Here is a 20,747-nt window from a genome sequence, read left to right as displayed (position 1 = left end):
CTAATTAAAATTAAAAGCTTCTGCACAACAAAGGAAAATATAAGCAAAGTGAAAAGACAGCCTTCCGAATGGGAGAAAATAATAGCAAATGAAGCAACTGACAAACAACTAATCTCAAAAATATACAAGCAACTCCTGAAACTCAATTCCAGAAAAATAAAAAATCAAAAAATGGGCCAAAGAACTAAATAGACATTTCTCCAAAGAAGACATACGGATGGCTAACAAACACATGAAAAGATGCTCAACATCACTCATTATTAGAGAAATGCAAATCAAAACCACAATGAGGTACCACGTCACACCAGTCAGAATGGCTGCGATCCAAAAATCTGCAAGCAATAAATGCTGGAGAGGGTGTGGAGAGAAGGGAAGCCTCCTACACTGTTGGTGGGAATGCAAACTAGTACAGCCCCTATGGAGAACAGTGTGGAGATTCCTTAAAAAATTGCAAATAGAACTGCCTTATGACCCAGCAATCCCACTGTTGGGCATACACACAGAGGAAACCAGAATTGAAAGAGACACATGTACCCCAATGTTCATCGCAGCACTGTTTATAATAGCCAGGACATGGAAACAACCTAGATGTCCATCAGCAGATGAATGGATAAGAAAGCTGTGGTACATATACACAATGGAGTATTACTCAGCCATTAAAAAGAATACATTTGAATCAGTTCTGATGAGATGGATGAAACTGGAGCCGATTATACAGAGTGAAGTGAGCCAGAAAGAAAAACACCAATACAGTATACCAACACATATATATGGAATTTAGAAAGATGGCAATGATGACCCTGTATGCAGGACAGCAAAAAAGACACAGATGTGTATAGCGGACTTTTGGACTCAGAGGGAGAGGGAGAGGGTGTGATGATTTGGGAGAATGGCATTGAAACATGTATAATATCATGTAAGAATCGAATTGCCAGTCTATGTCCGATGCAGGATACAGCACGCTTGGGGCTGGTACACGGGGATGACCCAGAGAGATGTTGAGGGGAGGGGGGTGGGAGGGGGGTTCATGTTTGGGAATGCATGTACACCCATGGTGGATTCATGTCAATGTATGGAAAAACCAATACAGAATTGTAAAGTAAGATAAAAAATAAATAAATAAATAAATAAATAAAAATAAAAAATAAAATGCCTCAATAAAGCAGCAAAAAACATTAATTTTATTACATTTTGATCCATGAGGATACCTTTTAAAATTCTCAATGACTTAGTGATTTCACATAAAGCACTTTTATTGTATACTGAAATATTTGTAGTCTCCAGGAAATAGCATATGTGCAATGTTGTAAGCTAAACTAGCAGCTTTAAGAAAAAAAAAAAATTGTGGCAAACTATACATAACAACTGCTGCTGCTGCTGCTGCTGCGAAGTTGCTTCAGTCGTGTCCGACTCTGTGCGACCCCATAGACGGCAGCCCACCAGGCTCCCAGTCCCTGGGATTCTCCAGGCAAGAACACTGGAGTGGGTTGCCATTTCCTTGTCGCTCAGTCGTGTCTGACTCTTTGTGACCCCATGGACTGCAGCCTACCAGGCTCCTCCATCCATGGGATTTTCCAGGCAAGAGTACTGGAGTGGGTTGCCGTTGCCTTCTCCGATACATAACAACAAATGAACTTATTTCCAAAACAGAAAGACACCCCCAGACACAGAAAACAAACATATGGTTACCAAAGAGGAAAGGGGGGTAGGGGGAGGGATAAATTAGAAGGTTGGGATTAACATATATATATACTACTATGTATGAAATAGATAACCAACAAGGAGCTACTGTAAAGCACAGGGAATTATACTCAATATTATATAACAATCTATAGGGAAAAGAATATACACAGCTAGTATTATGCTTAATAGCCAACATTTTCTGTAATATAGACAATATTACTCTAAAATCTATATGAAATGGCAAAGGAATTCAAATAGCTAAAATAATTTATAAAAAGAATAAAGTGGGAGGAACTGACCTACCCAATTTCAAGAAGCATTGTATAGCTTCAGTAATCAGGACTGCATGGTACTAGAGGATGTATGGACACATAAAACAATGGAACAGATTAGGAAAATCCAGAAATTGACCCACACAAATACATTCAATTGAATTTTCACAAAGGTGCAAAAATAATACTGGAGAAAGTATAGCCTTTTAAACAAACGGTGCAGAAGCAAATGGACATTCCTAGGGAAGGGGGTTAAGCTTCTAACTAAACACCATGTGTGTGTGTTCAGTCCCTTCAGTCACATCCAACTCCGCAATGCTAAGGACTATAGCCCACCAGGCTCCTCTGTTCATGAGATTCTGTACACAAGTTTCTACAATTTTACTTGTAATAAATGAAAACTTGAAGCAACCAAGATGTTCTCCAATGAACGAACATTTAAACAAACTGGTACATCCATACCACAGCAGCAAAAAGGTACAAACTACTGATCCAACAACTTAGAAAGATCTCTAGAAAATTATGCTAAATTTAAAAAAGCCATTCTCAAAAGTTTGTATATCTACACCTCCATTTACATAAAATTCTTGAGATGACAAGATTCTAAAAATGGAAAACAGATTAATAGTTGCTAGGGGTTAAAAACTAGTGGGGACTGGAATGAAGTGGGTATGGCTACAAAAGAGTAAGAGGAAGGACCTCGGAGATCATGGAAATGCTGTCGTGACTGTATCTGTCAATCGTGGTTGTGATACTATACTACAGTTTTGCAAATGGTAAAAGATGCACAGTATCTCCATGTGCTGTTTTTCATGATTATATATGAATCTACAATTACCTCAAAATAAAATTTTAAATTCAGTTTTTAAAAATAGAACAACAACAAAAATACTTCAGCTGGCACTAGAGCTAAAAAACCCACCTACCAATGCAGGAAACAAGAGACTCTGGTTCAATCCCTGGGTCCGGAAGATCTCCTGGAGGAGGAAATGGCAACCCACTCCAGTATTCTTGCCTCCAGAGGAGCCTGGCGGGCTACCGTCCATGGGGTCGTAAAAGAGTCGACACGATTGTTCTTCCAGGTATCCGGCTAGTCTGGATCATCTATCTAGCTCAAACTGCTTACTCTATCTCCTCTCTCTCAACAGATACCACCATCAACAAATATTTATTAGGCATTTGTTATGTGACAAGAACTTTATGAACTACCTTTACTTGCTAAGAACTTTATTCATTTAATCCTCATAACAGATAACTTCGAATTCTATTTTTCATATTAAGTAGCAACCTCAGACACCACCCTCTCTACTTCATCCACATGCCTCCTCGACCTTTTTTTTTCTTCCATTGAAAATAAAAAGAAGGGTCCACTTCCCAAACTAAGGGCAAACTTTTCACCTAAGCACTGTATGCTTCCCTCTCAGGATCCTGACTCCACCCAATATCTTTGTTCTTGCATTTTGAACCCCTGCCTTTCAACTACTCCGACTCTGTCTGAATTTAGATATGTTCACGAATACTCCCATCAATTAAAAAATAAAAAGCTTCCCTCAACCTAACTAAACATCAACCATTCTCACTCTTCTTGCAGCCACTTTCCTTTACAACTGTTCCTATGTATTCTTCCTACTTCCTTTAGTCCCTAATCCACTACAAACTGGCTTCTGCTCCTACCCCATGAAAGCCTAATTTCTTTCCAGCAGTTGACACCACTTCCCATTCCTTAATCTAAATCCTCTCTTGTTTGGGCTTCTCTGACATCACCACCCTGTGAGAGCTGAAGTAAGTGACACAGTTGACCTAAAAAGAGGGAAACAAAGTAGGACAAGAGACTGGCAAAGAAAGAAAAGGTGAGGCGAGGTTGCTACTTTTTGAGCGGGGGCTTGGGACACAGGACGCAGAAAGGGCCACCGTGGGCGCTAAAACAAAGTCAGAGAGATCTTCACTATCAGCATCATCCTCTTTCTCCCCTCCTCCTTTAAGCGCCTGACGGTACTCAAGGAAAAACGACAGGGTAATGACCACTCGAGAGACGGCTGGGGCCGGCCCCTAGGCTGCGAGAAGGGCGGGCACTCCTTGCGGCGCGGACTCCACCGAGTTGGCGGCGGCGGCGGCGGCGGCGGCGGCGCTCGGGTGTCGGCGGAACCCATGCGCGAGGCCGCTGTTGCAGCTCGGCGCGGGGCCGCTGGGGGGCGGACGCGTGTGCGCGTGCGTGGCGGCCGTGGCGGCCCTTCCGGCCCGGGCAGAGGCAGGAGCAGCGTCTGGAAGTGCAGGAATGCGGCGTGTGGATCTCTTGGCGACTCCAGTAGAGTAACCGTGCGGGATACCTTGTAGGCGGGCTGAAGCCTGGCCGCGGACTCCACCCGCCGCTGGCGCTAGGAGAAGAGCGGGAACCTCTTGGGCTGGGTGTCCTCAGCTTGGCCCTCCGCCAGCGGCGCTGAAAAAGATAAGGGGAAAGGTGTTGGTGAGGAGATGCAGGTGAAGTAGGTTTCTCTACAGATCCAGTGCCTTTAAACCCTGCGCACACTTTTTTAAAAATGAAGAAATTAAGGCTTAAGGAGCTAGAGAGTCGCCTGCAACAAGTGGATGGATTCGAAAAGCCCAAGCTCCTTCTAGAACAGTATCCAACCAGGCCGCACATTGCAGGTAGGGCGGCTGCTGATCACGCCCTTGTTTTGCGGGTTAGTCCTGTCTACTCGTTCTTATAACGACAATAAGACAGTTATTTGGATACAAGAATGTCTGGAGAAATTTTCTAAGATTTCACGTTGCGTGGGAGAGGACTTCCTTGACTTCCTTGCAGCTGAAAACATCCCACACACAGGACACAGTGTCGTTTTACCGTTTGGTTTTCTGCATACCCCTTAATACTGTTAGACATCTTTTTAATGTGTTTATTAATCTCATTACACAATTAACTCCCTGAAGGCAAAAATGTGCTGGTTTTGTTCACACAATTCCCAGTGTCTAGAGTTCCTTATACTACTTAGGAGCTCAGTAAACATTTGCTAAATTTCCTAGTGCAACGAATTTGCCAGTGCAAGGATTCCTACGCGCTATACTCTGCCCTAGAAATGAATACTAAAGTTGGTAGTAGAAAGACTTGAGTTTTAACAAATTCAGAATAGGTGCAATATTAAAAATGAGGATGAATTTCAGTTTTAACAAATGATCTGAGAATCAGCAGTGTTGCTTAATAAGGATTGGTGCTGGAAGTAAAAGAACACAGGAAAAACCATTATATTTAATAAACATATTGCCAAAGTCATTGAGAGAGTCTTTGGAAGGTTAAGTTGTTGGGAAAACCAGCAGGGAGGAATCCCCTTAACTTCAACATAGTTCTGTTTCTAAGCTGCTGAAGAAGATCAGGGAAAAAACGTGTGTACCCACACTTCACTCCAATGTATTGTCATAATTCCAGTCTAGAGTTGCACAAAATTGTGTCTGGGGCAAGACCAGTTTTCCCAGTGTAGACAATGATTTCTTTAATGTCTTCTGGCTGTAGTGGAATCGGGTTCTTGTTTTTGTTTTTGTTTTCCTGAAATAACAATCAGTTGTTTCAAACCCAGTGTGAACATACACATAGTTGTGCTAGTTCTTTGAGATACTATCTCCAAAGACATTAACACCTGCAGCAGTAATCAACAGCAGTCACTCTGAGACATCCCTGTAATTGTGTGTTTTGATAAAACCTCTGGATCCTGGGGCATCAGTGATGGCCAGCAACCTTTGGTAGGTTCAGAGATAGGCAGGGAGGTATCAGTGGATATTATTCATGCTTAACCTCCATATATTCCCCACTTTCGTGTATTTAAAAGATCCCTTTCCCATCTCAGCAGCCTCTGTTCTGCTCCTCAGTAGTTCTATTATCAGGTTTCATTAGTAGATACTGTTTCTGTAGATCATAAGTATATGTGTGTGAATATTTGTGTGTAAAGGCTGTATTGTGGATGTAGGTCTTTTCCTTTCCTATTCTAGCATAATAACACAGAATATTATGATGACTTGAACTTTCTTCTCCAGTTGAGGATTTGTGTAAAGAAAATTTAATTATATGTTATTATTTTAAAACCTGGAACACAAATTTGGGGGAGAGCTTAATAATGCAAGAGGAAAAATTGTTTTACAAAGGGTCATTTGCACAAATTGGATTTTGGTCATCCACTTACCTACTTACTCTTTAATATATTTTTTGATCTTTCAGCATGTATGCTCTATACAATCCATAATACATATGATGACATTGAAAATAAAGTGATTGCAGATCTAGGATGTGGCTGTGGAGTGCTTAGCATTGGAACTGCAATGCTAGGAGCAGGGTATGTGATCCACTATATTTCTATTTTAGTATGGGGTAGTTTTAATAAGAGTAAATAAAATCAACTGAATTATATTTATGAGACTCTACAGTACATGATGAGAGGAGCAAGAATCCAACACTGAGTACATTTTGAATGGGCAGAACATCAAAACAAACTTTAAAAAAAAAAGTAACAGCAGCAATTAGAAGCCCTATATTTTATATGAACCTGAGTTTCTAACCCCTGACATTTTGGGAAATCATGCTGTTGAAAGGCATCACTCACTGTCACTTGGCCAGTTGGGTTAAAATCGTAAATGGTTTTGGTTTTGTTGTTTTGATTTAGGAGCTACAAGTGTTTACTTTGTGTTTTATATTTATAGGTTGTGTGTTGGATTTGACATAGATGAAGATGCATTGGAAATATTTAATAGGAATGTAGAAGAGTTTGAGTTAACAAATGTAGACATGGTTCAATGTGATGTATGCTCATTATCTAACAGACTGTCCAAATCATTTGATACAGTAATTATGAATCCTCCCTTTGGGACCAAAAATAATAAAGGTTAGTAATAAGAATCAGCTGTGCTGGTATCTTTGTAAAAAAAGCAAGTTTCAAAAACCATTTTCTCACTGGATTGTTGGGTTAATTGACTTTATCACTGTTCATTAAATAAACCAGTCTCTTACCTGTATAATTATTATAATTTCAATCTCAATTTTTCAATCTTTGTTTTCATAAATTTGTGCTAAGTGAACAAATTTATTCACCTATTATGCATTCTTCATCTGATTTCTAGAATGATTTACCTAACTCTTTTCAAGATTTCCTATAAAGTGTTTTATACTTTTAAAACCTCTTTTTAATGCTTCAACATTCAAAGATTTCAGTAACAATGACTTACTGTGGCTATTTATTTTATCTGTTTTGTGGGCAAGGAGGGTAGGGAGTGAGTAACAAGAGGAAAAGATATACATAGTTTTAAAAGCCCTCCCTCCACCTGCCCCCACCATTCTGATTACTACTTTACCTGTTCTCTTCTGCCCTCTTTGAAAGTTGTTAATTTGGAATATATTAAAATTTTTACTTTAGCCCCATTTAAATGAGACAGTATAATTCTGATTTTATTCGATCAACCTTAAAAGATATTTAGACATCTTAGATATTTGTACCCTGTCTTGTTACAGAAAGAATTTGAAACAGCTGTTCTGGAGTTTGAAAAAAAAAATTTGCAAATCCCCAGTATTCCTTTAATCTTCTATTTTGATAACAGTTTTTTCTACTTTTAACAGGGACAGATATGGCATTTCTGAAGACTGCTTTGGGAATGGCAAGAACAGCAGTATATTCTTTACACAAATCCTCAACTAGAGAAGTAAGTTCAAATCATCAAAATATTCTGTGTCATTTATTTTTAAATTCATGACAGTGTTTGAAAGATTTACTATCAGTACTAAATACCAAGGTATCTAATTCTCCTGAAATTTTTAAACATCTGGCACTTAGAAACTAAATTTTCTCCTTAACTAACTAGCAATTATGAGTAGCTTTATTTGTCAAAGATTTGTCCAGGCAGGAATTGTTAACAGGAAATAGATTATATAATTCAGGAATAGAGAAGTATGGTGTAACTGTGGTTATAGAATCTCCTGGTTTGCTTGGGTGAGTCCTGGTTGATGCCTGTAATCCCAGTGTCTCTGTATGGCCTCGTGTACTTGAGAGAGGCAAGGACAGCCTGGTTTTTAACACTGAGCCTGGGAAGCTAAACTAATCTGAGTTCAGAACCCATTTCTTATTTTTTATTGTCAGCACATGACACATGAAGGTGCATAAGACATATTCTAGAAAATTGGGGATGGGGTGGCACAGTTTTTTAGTGTTAGTTTAACATAGTGATCAAGAACTCAGACTGCAGAGCCAGACTACCTAGGTTCAAATCTGCTGCTTCACAACTGTCTTCTCTTGGTCAAGGTTCATTTTGAGTTCATTCGAGTTCACTTTCATCACTTACCCTGTACTCACCTATATTCTTATAGCATAAGGAACTAAGAGTACTTTATACTTTGTAGGGTTGATGTGAGGATTAAATGAGTTAATGTTTACAAATCACTTATAATAGTGTATGGCAATTGCTATGTTAGCGGTTATTTTTAAGTGATATATGTATTAAGAGATTTAAGATTTTGTAGGAAAAATATTTGTATAAATAGTGTACTGGAATTCGGTTGGAGACAAATTATGACTATATGGTAATCTAATAACCTTTAAAATACATAAAATTACATAGCTAAAAATATATATAGCCATACCTGCCCTTTATTGTGTGGGGCTTCCCCTGGTGGCTCAGACGGTAAAGAATCCACCTGCAATGCAGGAGACCTGGGTTCGATCCCTGGGTTGGGAAGATCCCTTGGAGGAGGGCCTGGCAACCCACCCCAGTATTCTTGCCTGGAGAGTCTCCATGGACAGAGGAGCCTGGTGGGCTACAGTCCATGGGGTCGCACAGTGGGACACGACTGAGCCACCAAGCACAGCCTAGGATTGCACTGTACAGATAATGCACTTTTGCAGGTTTAAGGTTTGTGACAACCTTGCATCGAGCAAGTCTGTCAGCACCATTTTCCCAACAGCATTTACTCAGTTTGTGTCTCTGCTCATTTTGCTCATTCTTGCAATATTTCAAACTTTTTTATTGTATTTGTTGGGTGTTGGTGCTCTTTGATATTACTGTTATAGTTGTTTTTGGCATTGTTTAGCTGAGCGACTTCACTTTGACTCTTCACTTTCATGCATTGGAGAAGGAAATGGCAACGCACTCCAGTATTCTTGCCTGGAGAATCCCAGGGACAGAGGAGCCTAGTGGGCTGCCATCTATGGGGTCGCAGAGTCGGATACGACTGAAGTGACTTAGCAGCAGGAGCAGCAGCAGCAAGAAAGTAGTTTTTAATTAAAATACATACTTTTGGGGGACTTCCCTGGTGGTCCAGTGGTTAAGAATCTGTGCTTCCACTTCCGGGGGCATGGTTTGATCCATGGTCAGGTAACTAAGGTCCCACATGCTGTGAGTTCCAGCCCCCAAAAAAGTACTTTTTAAAGACAGAATGCTATTGCACACTAAAAGACTACAGTATAGTGGAAACAGAACTTTTATATGCACGGGAAACAAAAATTATTCAGGTTACTTACTCTTGTGATATTCACTTTATTATTTTGGTCTGTTACCAAGCCTGTAATATTTCTGAGGTACGCCTGAATACTGCTAAACAATTCGTAGTGATACCTGTAGGTACGCAGCAGAACACAATATAACTTTACTGGTAAATAAATCCCCATTCAGTGAGACCAAACACTAGTAATTATTGATATCTAAAAAGCCTGTATTGAGGAGGTCCCCAGGACCATCCTCAGGTTTGATGATTCACAGGGAAGTCTAACAGGACTGAGTGTATAGTCATACTCATGACTGTGATTTATTACAGCTAAAAGTTACAGAGCAAAATCAGCAAAAAGGGGTGGCTCAGAAGCTAAACCGTCTGTCTACAATGCAGGAGGCCCAGGTTCGATCCCTGGGTTAGGAAGATCTCCTGGAGAAGGAAATGGCAACCCACTCCAGTACTATTGCCAAGAGTCAGACACGACTGAGCGACTCGGTTGGTTGGTTGGTTGGTGTAGGTCACAGTCCAGGAGAAACCAGGTGCAAACTCCCAGAGTTCCCTCGCAGTGGAGTCATATGGGATGGACTTAATTTTTCCAGCAAAGAATTTTTGTGACAAGGCAGGTGAAATGTTGTTAACCAGGGAAGGTCACTGGAGACCTGGTGCCAAGGGTTTTTACTGGGGACTGATCCCATATGCACCCCTTGGCCTGGCACATAACCAAATTCCAGACTCTCAGAAGCAAAACAGGTATTCAGCATAAACAGTTTAAGTACAGTAAGCCACTGTTATTAAGGAATGGGGAGTGAAAACTCTCTCAAAAATCTAAGTTCCTATACTCCAGCCAAAGGCCAGACTAATATGTAGACCTTCCAAGGATAAGCAGTCAGGCCTGCTGTGGATTTTCTGCACAGCCTGGCATAGGTCTTATATTACTCATACATAGTTCATGAAAACCAAGTAAAATATGCCAATAAAGAGTGCAACTAAGCAGCAAAGTCTAATGACTTGAATACGTTGCTATAGTCACACATTACCAGGGAATGCCTGTCTTCATTGTTTGGTAGTGCCATGTTCCACCACCAGGAGGCAGCAGTATCAGCACTGTCTAGGCTGGCTTTAATAGAATTTTAAGCAAATATCTCTGGGAGTTGGTGATGGACAGGGAACCCTGGTGTGCTGCAGTCCATCAGGTCGCGAAGAGTTGGACATGACTGAGTGAACTGAACTGAAGCAAATATTTACTTAAATACAGTTTTCTATTTCGGCAATGCAGAAGTATTTCCATTAGCAGAGTAACTAGTTTGAGAAATTAATCTGGTGTGTGTTGTGCATATTGTGAAGGTGTGATGATGGACTTCTAATATTAAACAGTCCTTAGATTATGCTATAGATATATCTGCTATAAGCTTTGTGATAATTTTGCTTAAGTATTATACTGTAACTAGTATCATTATCATTGAAGCTTATTTCAGACAGACCCCTTAACTATAGACCCTTGTCTAAGTACTTGGCCCTCTATTCATAATATAGGTGCATTTTAAAGATCTAAATTCCAATGAAATTTTAAAAGCTTGAAAACTTACAATCAAGTATTAGTAAGAAGCAATTTTTTGAAAACTGTTTTAAGACCAACTCACATTAACATGTTTATGTTCAGCATATTCAAAAGAAAGCTGCAGAGTGGAAGGTCAAGATAGATATTATTGCAGGTAAGACGATTTTTAAGTTTCTCACAAATCTCAACCATAATTATCTGTTTGGTAATGGGTTGCAAATGGAGTAAAGGGAGGGTATCAGTGTTTGCTCAAGATTATCCCAATTTATGCATTTTACTGAGAACTTTTAAATGATCTAAGAGCTTGGGCTTAAGAGTTTGTCAGGTCTTTGAAATCCATTCCTGAAACATACCACCAGACTATGCTTGGATTACTTTTCTATTTCAATTTTCTAATTGTTCCTGGAGTCAAATAACATGAAGCTTTTTCTTTTAGTGGGGGGAAGAATATAATCATCCACACTACGTAAATCATGTTTGATACATTTTTATTAGTAAATTGCATAATAATACAGACATCAAAATGGGAAAAGCATATAACTAGAAGCTGACTATAACCCCAATAATTCTGAAAAGTCTGAAATAAGAATATACAATAAGGGGGAATTTTTTTTTTTTTTGGATTGGATTTAACAACATAACTAGAACTATCACCTTCATAATAATTGTAATGTGTACAAGTCTGTATTCCTACTCAGTACTGTCAGTCCTTAGTTAAAGATATAACATGCAACATGGAGACCTTAGAACAGTTCCAATAGTAGTATACCAAGCCAGAGCCTTGCTACTCCAAGTGTGGTGGTCAGGTACGGACCATCAGCCTTGACATCCCTTGGGAGCTTGTCAGACTTACAGGATTCTGGCTCCACCCAGACATACTGAATTACAATCTGCATTTGAACAGGATTTGATTTGAAGGTGATTTGTTTACACATTAAAACTTGAGAGCTGTGATTTAGAGAGAGCTCTTAGTAGGAAGATAAATAGCTACTTACTACCGTTACTAAAATCCAAACCGGAAATTTTTAAGATAAACATGGTTATTACGAAATTGGTAGCTATAGATTATTTAGGAAATTACAAATAGGAAGGTACTACTATATCAAGGGTGGTAAATGTTTGGAAGTATAATTTTCATCCTTAGGTGGCTTTTGTTTTATAGAGCTGCGATACGACCTGCCAGCATCATACAAGTTCCATAAAAAAAAATCAGTAAGTCTCTTTATTCTGGTTTATCCACATTCAGTACTGGAAAACTTCACAATAAGTAATTATTTCTAATGTTATCAAGTTGCTTGAGTAAATACAGAAAGCCAGCATAGAAGATAAATATTTTGCTAAAACAGAATGGGCCTATAATCACAACAGCCAATATGCTGGTTTAACATGAATTCTGTCTCCAATACTTTGGGCACAAAAATAAAAAAAAAAACAACTTATTTTTATGCAGTATACATTTTATTACTTTGTACTAATACATTCTCATATTACAAAGGCAATTCTTAATGGAAGAATGTTTCTTTTGATATTTGAATAATCCAAAAGAACACAAACAGAAGTGCACATTAAAAAACTTATTTCGATAACAAAAGACAAGTTCAACAAGAACAAAAAAATCTTCCTTTCTTACAGGTAGACATCGAAGTGGATCTAATTCGGTTTTCTTTTTAACAGCCTCCAAAGACAAAAGCAGCTTAAAATCTAATTAAAATGAATTAAAAATTTGTTTATTAAACTACTGGTCTCCGGCACCATTTTCTGTTTTCCGTTGTTTTGACGGAGGTTCTTCTTTGTCTGTTTCTTCGCTTGCTCTTTTTACTATTCCTATACAATAAAAACTTTCGTTACAGGTACTGAAAGCATTACTCTCGAGCATAATTATCAAAAATAATTTTGTTTAAAAAAGATTAGCAATAACTTCCCTACACTAATGAGGAAAGGCTTTTCCTTTAGTACAGACCTGCTCTCTAAATTTAGCTTCCAAATATTTTTGTTTTCCACATGAAACAACACCATAACCAAGGTCAATCACAATCTGAGGATATCACTTACACAAAACCACCCTGCTGTTCTCACCCAAATAATTTTTCATCAAAGTACCAAAGGACTTGGAAAAACTTACCAGATGCACCCTTTTCATCACGTTCATCATCACTATCGAATTTAGTTTTCTTGCCCTGAAACTGTACTTTTCCTTTAGCAGACCCAGCCTGGGCAGCTTTATTTCCCTTTCCTTTTCCTTTAAATCTGCGGCCTGTAGAGACATAATTAAGAAATCATCAATCTTTTAAATCTCTTGTCAATGTCTTTTAACACCAATTATAAATTTTTAACCAAGTAAATGAGTTTAATTGTAAAAGAAAACCAGACCTTTTGACTTCCATTTGTTGAGAGATTCTTGTTGATCTTCTATAATTTTTTTCAGTGCTTCTTTTTCCACATCTCCTTCTAGTACTTCCCAAGTGACTTCTTTGTTCCTTAGTTGTAGGTTACCATTATTGGCCTCTTTTGCTTTATCCAGTGCTTCCTTAGCTTTTTCTTTAAATAGAATTATTCCCTATACCAAAGACAGAAAACAGAAGCCAGGGAATTCTACTTAACATCGGACATCAGGAAGGAAGTTATTAAAAAACTTGCAGTCACTAATTTCCAATAGTTATTCACAGCACAATCTCAAAAATATCAGTCAGACATCATGTCCAGTTACAACAGTAATAAAACAATTGCTTTCTTCTTTAATGGCATCTTAAAAGTTTCTATGGGTTTTTTAATTGATTGGTAGAAAGCATATGAGTATCTCCAAACCTCTTTGGCTCCTCTGACAAAGTGTATCCATTTTATTTCACCATGATTTGAGAAAAGGGTGTGCAAATCTTCTCTACACGTCTGATCATCTAAGTCTCCTGAAAATTTCAGCAAGCAGCCAATCTTTTCTTCTAGAGATTTCTGTAAAAATATACAAGGCAATATAAAGTTTAAAAGAAACTACAAACCAGAAATGGCATGTACCACTCTCTACATATATAAGGAATAACTAGAAGCTAAAATGCTGTTTTGAAGTTAAGTAGTTGGTGTGTTTTCCTTTATCATCCTTTGTTCTACATGGCTTCTGATTTTAACTTATTTTAACTTCTCCAACAAGTAATCACTAGTTATTATATAAATGTTATTGCTCAGGATAAGTAGTAATTTTAGGCAATATTTGGCTAGTACTTCAGTGCATTGACAACTGCAGACTTGCTTACATATTTTTATTAAAAAGTCCCCAGAGCTTTTTATTCTAACTTTGAATTACAGATTTCTTAAGAGACTAGTAATATATACTTACCATTTCAGCATTTTCTGCTAGCTTTTGTTTTTCTTCTTGCTCTCTAAAAATAAAAATATCATTAGAACATTTCCATCTACTTTATGCATAAGAAAATTAAACCCTGATAAAGTTAACCTTAACCATGATTACTAATCATGTTACTACTTAGTAACAAAAGCCAGTCCTTGGGTTTTCTGACTGTCTGATGCTAGAATGCAACAGAATGTGGCCCTAGGTTTATCAAGACAGCTTAGGACCTCAGTAGTTCATTAGCAGAAGAAAGGTCTATTGCTACTCATATTTCAGAGCTCATCATCAGCTTCACATCCCAGAACCAATAACTTTACCTTTATCAAAGCTTTAAGGAACTAAAATGTGATTAGCTCAACATACTTACTGTTTAGCTCGTAATTTAGCTTCTATTTTATTTTGCTTTCTTTCTTCACTTTTTTTTGTTAAGTAATCTTCCCTAAGGACACAAAATGTAAAGGCTAAGTTCATGAGAACTTTCGAAGACTGACAGTTAAATTGAATGATTTAAGATATCACATAAGAATGAATGTTACATTTTCTATCAAGATAATTACCTATAAATTCAAAATACACTAAGGAAGTTACTCTTATTTTTAAAATAACAGCTTGACTAACAAGTAATTCACATGGCATAAAATTCACCCTTTTAAAGTACATAATTCAATGACTTTCAGTATAACACTGAGAGCATGATTTATCACTATGCATCTCTAGGTCCGTCAGGTTTAGTCTAAGTACTTAGTATTTAGAAGACTGTACAATGCAGAAGTAGGAGATTATGGGCCTGCAATTCACTTTATCATGAAAATGTCGAGTCTGTGCTAGTTTTTAGACACAAAGGGAGATACACAAGAATGTGATTCAAATCTCTATTAATCCTCTGTACTGTATGGAAACACAGGCATATAGACTATGAGAAATACAAATAGATAATGACTGTACAGTGATCTATCCTCTAACCACAACAAAAGCTCAGATTTTACCATCAAGCCTAATTATAAGTTTCACATACAAAACAAGTACTGAAACTTAACCTTCTTTATTCATTGCTAGCAGTGAAAAGGTCCTAATAAGCCCTTCCTTACAGTCAAAGGACTAATAGTACCACTGAAAGAACTTCAAGTATTTCTCAAAGAATGCCTAAGGATACTAAAAATACTGGTCTTACTTACCCAGTGTTTCAATTCTAGATAACTAAGTGCCCTCCCCTCAAAAAAGTCAGCAGACTTACTTGAAAAGTATTAGCAGGTCTGTGTCTTTGTACTTCTGGCCAGGGGTCTCAACAAACTTTTTAGCTGACTCAATACTATCAAATACAGCAAATATTGAACCCTTTGAAAAAAGGAAGAAAAAAAAATTTTTTTAAGTTACATCCCAGGTAATTTTCAACCAGAAAAAGTAACGACATACAAGCCTACCTTAAATGCTTTGTGCAACGTTCTTCTCATCTGAATATTTAGTACTTGACCTTTATCTTCTAACCATTCTTTTATGTCATCAAGAGCTGCATCAGTTGGGAAGCCTTTCTATGAAAAGAAGAAACACACAAATGGCATCTCAAGTAAACAATATCTCAGAAATTCTGATTTACTGTGTCTTGAAATGAAGCCAGGATATACATATTATCTTCTGTCTCTTAAATGTTAAATGTTTAATAGCTCTAGTTAAAAGCCACTGTTGACCAGTGCACTAGAAGTGACCCATTTACTGGGATCCACTTCAAAATAATCCAGGTAGGGCAAAGATAAAGCCAAATTAATCACGTTAATAACTGTTGGATAATGGTACATTACATATTCAATCTACTTTTGTATGTCTGAATTTTTGCAGTATAAAAAAAATCTACTTAAAAATCAATGTTAAAGAAAATAGCTATCAAGTTTAACTGTTGATAAATAACAGCTGATATGCACTGGGTGCTTACAGTATGTCAAAGATTTTGCCCTATGTTGTATGGGTTTTTTTTTTTTTTTCACTTAATTCTAACAAGAGTTCTATAAGGTAAAAAATATTATCCCCACGCAGGAAGGTAAGGCTTAGAAAGGTTAAGAACATTGCCCAGGAATATACAGCAAGTGGTGAAGCTATGATTCCTGAGTCCTTATTCTTATCCAATAAGAATCTATGTTATTTCTAAATAACTTTTAAGATACAATTAAAGGCCCACTTACAATATAAACAGATCTGTTTTTTACATCATTTTTATACTCATCAGTCACTTCAGGGAGGGGTTTGCTTGGAGATCTTCTAATTTTAGTTTTATCTTCACTTATTTCCATGAGTTCTGCCTTTGATTTGCTCAGGGCCTCTACTATTACATTAAAGTCTGTCGTCAAACGGTTTAACCTGAAAGAATACATATAAAAGCACTGTAAGATTTAGGAAAAGCCCTTGCTGTTAACAGAAAATCTAATAACTTAAAAATGTTTTTACCTATTAAACTTTATCATTATCTCCAAAGGTACCCAGCCTTCATCCAGTTTGATCTGTTCCTTTAAAAATTTGTCCCGTGGCAAATTGAAGTCTCCAAAATAATACTGCAAGATAATTACAATATACTGCAGAGCACTGTAGAATATCGACTCTAATCGTGGAGTTTTAAAAATTACCATTACATCACCAAGTGGAGTTTTAAAAATTACCATTACATCACCAAGTTCTAGTTTTTAAAAGTAGCAATATGTATCAAAAGTTAACTGGCAATAAACATTTTCCCTTAAATACACTTTAATAAAATACTTATAATACAAATTAAAACAAAATGACTATTGAAACAATGTAATTAGCAGATATAATAACAGAAAGCCTTAAAACAAATTTAAGGATTTAATAAATGAAAAGCCTCATTTCAGTGTGGAAAGAAGAAATTGTTATAAAAACTGGAATAAACTTGTTAATCACTCTAATTTTAATTTTTGAAAAATTACAAAATCTAAAAGTTTATTAAATTTCCTATGTTACAACTTTACTAATTTCTTTACAATTGTGAAGAAAATTACAAATTATTCTGTGTTCAATATTTAGAGGATACAAAAAATTTATCAAAACTTATAATTGAAAGCAATGAAAAACATTTTCACCCAACAAGTTCGCCAAAAATTCTAAAAACAAGAATGCCTAGTATTGGCTTGAACACAGAGAAATGGTCATGCAGGTAGAAAGATATTAACCAGCAGTAAATATCAAATATCAAGTTATTAAGAAAAATCGTGCATACCCTCAAGGCAGAAATCAGTAAACATGTTTAGTGTTTATTTATAAAGATACTCATCACATTGGAAATGTCCTACATATCAAATAGTAAATGGTATAAATTATTGATGATATGAAACTACTACCCCAAAATGCATCCTATTTTTAGTGAGAGGGAAAGGGAAAAAAATTATGTTATCGTGAGTACTGACCAGTGTGTGAAAGGGTCATCAGTCTTTTAACCTTGACTACCTCAAGAGCATGAGATTTGAGAAGGGGTAGATTGTGGAAGGGACATTACTGACCTTTTCCACATACATTTTTGTACTATTCCAAACACTGAACATAGAATAATTTATAATTTTTCTTCACAATTATAAAGAAATTAGTAAAAAAAAAAAAAAGTTGTAACACAGGAACTTTAAAATAACAGAGAAGTGCAACTTTTTACAATACCTAAGTTTAAAAAAAAGTTTGAGAACTTTGAGAACAGACACTTAAAAAGTTACGATGACTGAGAAGACCTAATTGAGTAGAAAAACTATCAGGACCTTCAAGAATAAAGTGCTATTTAACAGGGAAGGTATTTCACAAAGAATTTTTAAATTATCCATGTGCTACATATTATTCAAAAATGTTTAACATTTTTATGAACTACTATAAACCTCATAACCATCTTATGAGGGTACTAATTCTATCCTATTTTATAGACTAGGAAACAAAAGCAGTAAAGAAGTAAAGTTAAGCTGGTCTGTAGTGTTACCTTTTGAATGGGTTTTAGAAACTGGCCCCACCAATATAAAACTGTACACTACTGTGCACCTGCCTTAACACCAAGAACCAAAAACAAACCAGAATGTTCGATAGGTCAATATATCAAAATTAAATGCTCTATCTTTAAGGTCCTAAATCTCCTCTCAAAGAGTATCTTTTCACATTGTAATACCACAAGAATCATACCTCAATTTGATGACAGATCTTGGCCTCCAGAGCAGCCATTTTTTCATTATCACCATTTTCAGCCATTCTGGCTATCTGCAAAAATTTCCAAATTGGCATAAAAGTTATTTACCTTTTACAGAGAACTCAAGACATTTAAATCAATGTTTTAATTATCAATATCCTACTATTTTCCTAAATAAAAAACAATTTCACAGGTTCAATTTCTCTACTCAATTTTCTAATTTCAACAAAAAATTTTGAAATAAGTGACGAAAAACTATCAATGATCCTCACTTCTTTCAGTAAATCATTGTTCTATCCTCTATAACAAAGTGAGTGGGTCATCTTCATTTAGCTGATCCAGAAAGCTCTGAGGGAAAAAACTCCATGCATTTAAGCATATCAGTTGTCAGTATCATGGATCTCAGTCTTGTTTGGTGTGACTGAATTTCTTAAAAATCAGCCACAGTTGATTTACTAAAAACAAGATTATGTTATCAAAACTTTTGGGTGAAACAAAATTTTTAAAATGTTACACAGCGCTAAATAAATAAATGCTAATATTAAGGAATATATGAAAATGCTCATTTGAGAAGCTGAGAACACTAAAACAACATTAAACTGGAGTATGCCAATTATTTGGGCTTCGCAGGCAGCACCAGTGGTAAAGAACCCGCCTACCAGTGCAAAAGACAGCCCTGGAGGGCATGGCAACCCACTCCAGTATTCTTGCCTAGAGAATCCCATGGACAGAGCCGCTTTCTGGGCTCCTGTCCATAGGGTCACAGGGTCGGACATGACTGAAGCTGGCTGAGCACGCACATACACATGCCTACTAACACTGGTTAACCTTACAGCCACATTCCTGTTTCACATCACTCACAATAACATTGCAAGAAAATCGTGTAAGTCTGTGAAGTTGGTTTGCTAGGACTAACAGTCTCCTGACTTCAAATTATTTGCTTCTAGTACTCCATTAAGCCATCAAAACACACTGTATAAAAGTATATTTAGAAGAATTCATCAAGGCTATCTGCCATTAGTTAACTCTAGTGATACACTTCTTGGAGGCAACCCTTTATAACTTGTAATTACTATGCAATAACATGGATGCACACTGGAAGTTCTCCTATGGTGCAACACCTTACTAACAAAATTTGGTCAATCTTACGCAATGGTTTTTCCACCACGATTCCTAAGTTATTACCGTGATATGTTGTTGTTTAGTCGCTTAATCGTGTCCGACTCTTTTGCGATCCCATGGACTGCAGCCTACCAGGCGCCTCTGTCCACGGAAATTCCCAGGCAAGAATACTGGAGTGGGTTTCTATTTCCTTGTCCAGGGGATCTTCCAGACTCAGGGATCGAACCAGCGTCTCCTGCACTGGCAGGCGAGTTCTTTACCACTGAGACACCAGGGAAGCCCTACTGTACTCCAGAGCCTTCTATAAAGAAAAGGGTGAAATGAAAGAACTATTTAGTCCCTGTAACACTTCTTTGGCCTACTCAAAACTGGAACTTCATTTCATGAGATACACTCTTAGAATGTACAACTGAAATATTACCCACGTTTTTCAATTTTGCTCAGAAGCCCTGATGTGAGTGAATAATGACCGTTAAAACCCAAGAGAGTGACGCCAGGAGAACATCTGCGGCCCCGATTCCCTGACCCCAGTCTGCCTCGTATGATCCAAGAAACCCTTCTGTGTTTAACCCACATCAACCTCCCCGGAATCTTATACAGCCCAACCAAACATTCGCTTTCGGCGACACTGCAAAACGGTGAAGATACGAAACCTTAAAGACGCAGTGGGGATGCAGGCAGCCTGCGTCCAAATAATCCGCCACAGCCCGTCCCAAAGCAACCAATTGGTCGCCTGGGCCCCAGCCACGTGCGAGGAAATCCTCGCTACCGCGAAGAACGCAGGATCGGCTCCCCACCTCGCAGCGGCCCGCGCCCTTTAGCCCCCAGCGCAGCTTGCCACCACGGGCTGCGGCCCACGCGGCGCTCGCCCTGAACGCGAGGAAGGCGAGGAGCGGACGCACCCAGCGTGAGGCAGCAACGAAAGGGACGCGCCGTCGCGCAACACGCAAAACAGACCCTTTTGTCCTTTCTTCTCTTTAGCCACCTAGAGTTGCTCACCTTTCAGTTCCTGGCCCCACAGAGGCGCGCCACAGGGTCACCAGCAGTGTCTGCACTCCTCTGAGCCACCGGCTTTCCCACCGAGCGTAAAGATGGGGGCCGTCCCGGCAACCCTTGCGGTCAAGGTGGGCGGGGCTTCCGGCGCACCCGAGCCGGCT

At 37.9% G+C, this 20,747-nt stretch overlaps 2 protein-coding genes across 5 annotated transcripts; one reads left to right on the top strand and one right to left on the bottom strand.

Annotated features, from left to right (window-relative positions):
• Positions 1-4,144: 4,144 nt before the first annotated feature.
• METTL5 (methyltransferase like 5) lies at positions 4,145-12,704 on the top strand. Of its 3 annotated transcripts, XM_040229304.1 has the most exons (7): positions 4,145-4,601; positions 6,160-6,274; positions 6,639-6,820; positions 7,549-7,631; positions 11,072-11,123; positions 12,132-12,181; positions 12,602-12,704. In XM_040229304.1, exons 1-7 carry the CDS (start codon positions 4,493-4,495, stop codon positions 12,638-12,640), a joined length of 630 nt encoding a protein of 209 aa, XP_040085238.1. In that variant the 5' UTR covers positions 4,145-4,492; the 3' UTR covers positions 12,641-12,704. The 3 variants fall into 3 exon arrangements, with proteins under 3 accessions (XP_040085238.1, XP_040085239.1, XP_040085237.1); XM_040229305.1 differs by lacking the exon at positions 11,072-11,123; XM_040229303.1 differs by having other exon boundaries at positions 12,132-12,704.
• On the bottom strand, positions 11,441-20,736 carry SSB (small RNA binding exonuclease protection factor La). 2 transcript variants are annotated; one of them, XM_040229298.1, is made up of 13 exons: positions 20,590-20,720; positions 19,654-19,891; positions 18,465-18,539; positions 16,746-16,849; positions 16,484-16,658; positions 15,731-15,838; positions 15,544-15,644; positions 14,677-14,748; positions 14,298-14,340; positions 13,775-13,915; positions 13,340-13,526; positions 13,092-13,223; positions 11,441-12,793 (listed from the first exon to the last, which is right to left on the bottom strand). In XM_040229298.1, exons 3-13 carry the CDS (start codon positions 18,528-18,530, stop codon positions 12,705-12,707), a joined length of 1,218 nt encoding a protein of 405 aa, XP_040085232.1. In that variant the 5' UTR covers positions 18,531-18,539; positions 19,654-19,891; positions 20,590-20,720; the 3' UTR covers positions 11,441-12,704. The 2 variants fall into 2 exon arrangements, with proteins under 2 accessions (XP_040085232.1, XP_040085230.1); XM_040229296.1 differs by lacking the exon at positions 19,654-19,891 and having other exon boundaries at positions 20,590-20,736.
• Between the last annotated feature and the right edge of the window lie 11 nt (positions 20,737-20,747).

This window comes from Oryx dammah, unplaced genomic scaffold, assembly GCF_014754425.2.
Source record: "Oryx dammah isolate SB20612 unplaced genomic scaffold, SCBI_Odam_1.1 HiC_scaffold_27, whole genome shotgun sequence".
Lineage (NCBI taxonomy): Eukaryota > Metazoa > Chordata > Mammalia > Artiodactyla > Bovidae > Oryx > Oryx dammah.
The sequence above is the reverse complement of the archived record's forward strand: the minus strand, read 5'-3'. Positions and strand labels throughout refer to the sequence as shown.

Coding starts and splice junctions, on each gene's coding strand:
- METTL5 (XM_040229303.1), top strand. CDS start 4,493: ATGAAGAAATTAAGGCTTAAGGAGCTAGAGAGTCGCCTGCAACAAGTG. Junction 6,821..7,548: donor TGGGACCAAAAATAATAAAG/GTTAGTAATAAG, acceptor TACTTTTAACAG/GGACAGATATGGCATTTCTG. Junction 7,632..11,071: donor ACAAATCCTCAACTAGAGAA/GTAAGTTCAAAT, acceptor GTTTATGTTCAG/CATATTCAAAAGAAAGCTGC.
- SSB (XM_040229296.1), bottom strand. CDS start 18,530: ATGGCTGAAAATGGTGATAATGAAAAAATGGCTGCTCTGGAGGCCAAG. Junction 16,659..16,745: donor ATAATGATAAAGTTTAATAG/GTAAAAACATTT, acceptor GTATTCTTTCAG/GTTAAACCGTTTGACGACAG. Junction 13,916..14,297: donor TAGCAGAAAATGCTGAAATG/GTAAGTATATAT, acceptor ATATTTTTACAG/AAATCTCTAGAAGAAAAGAT.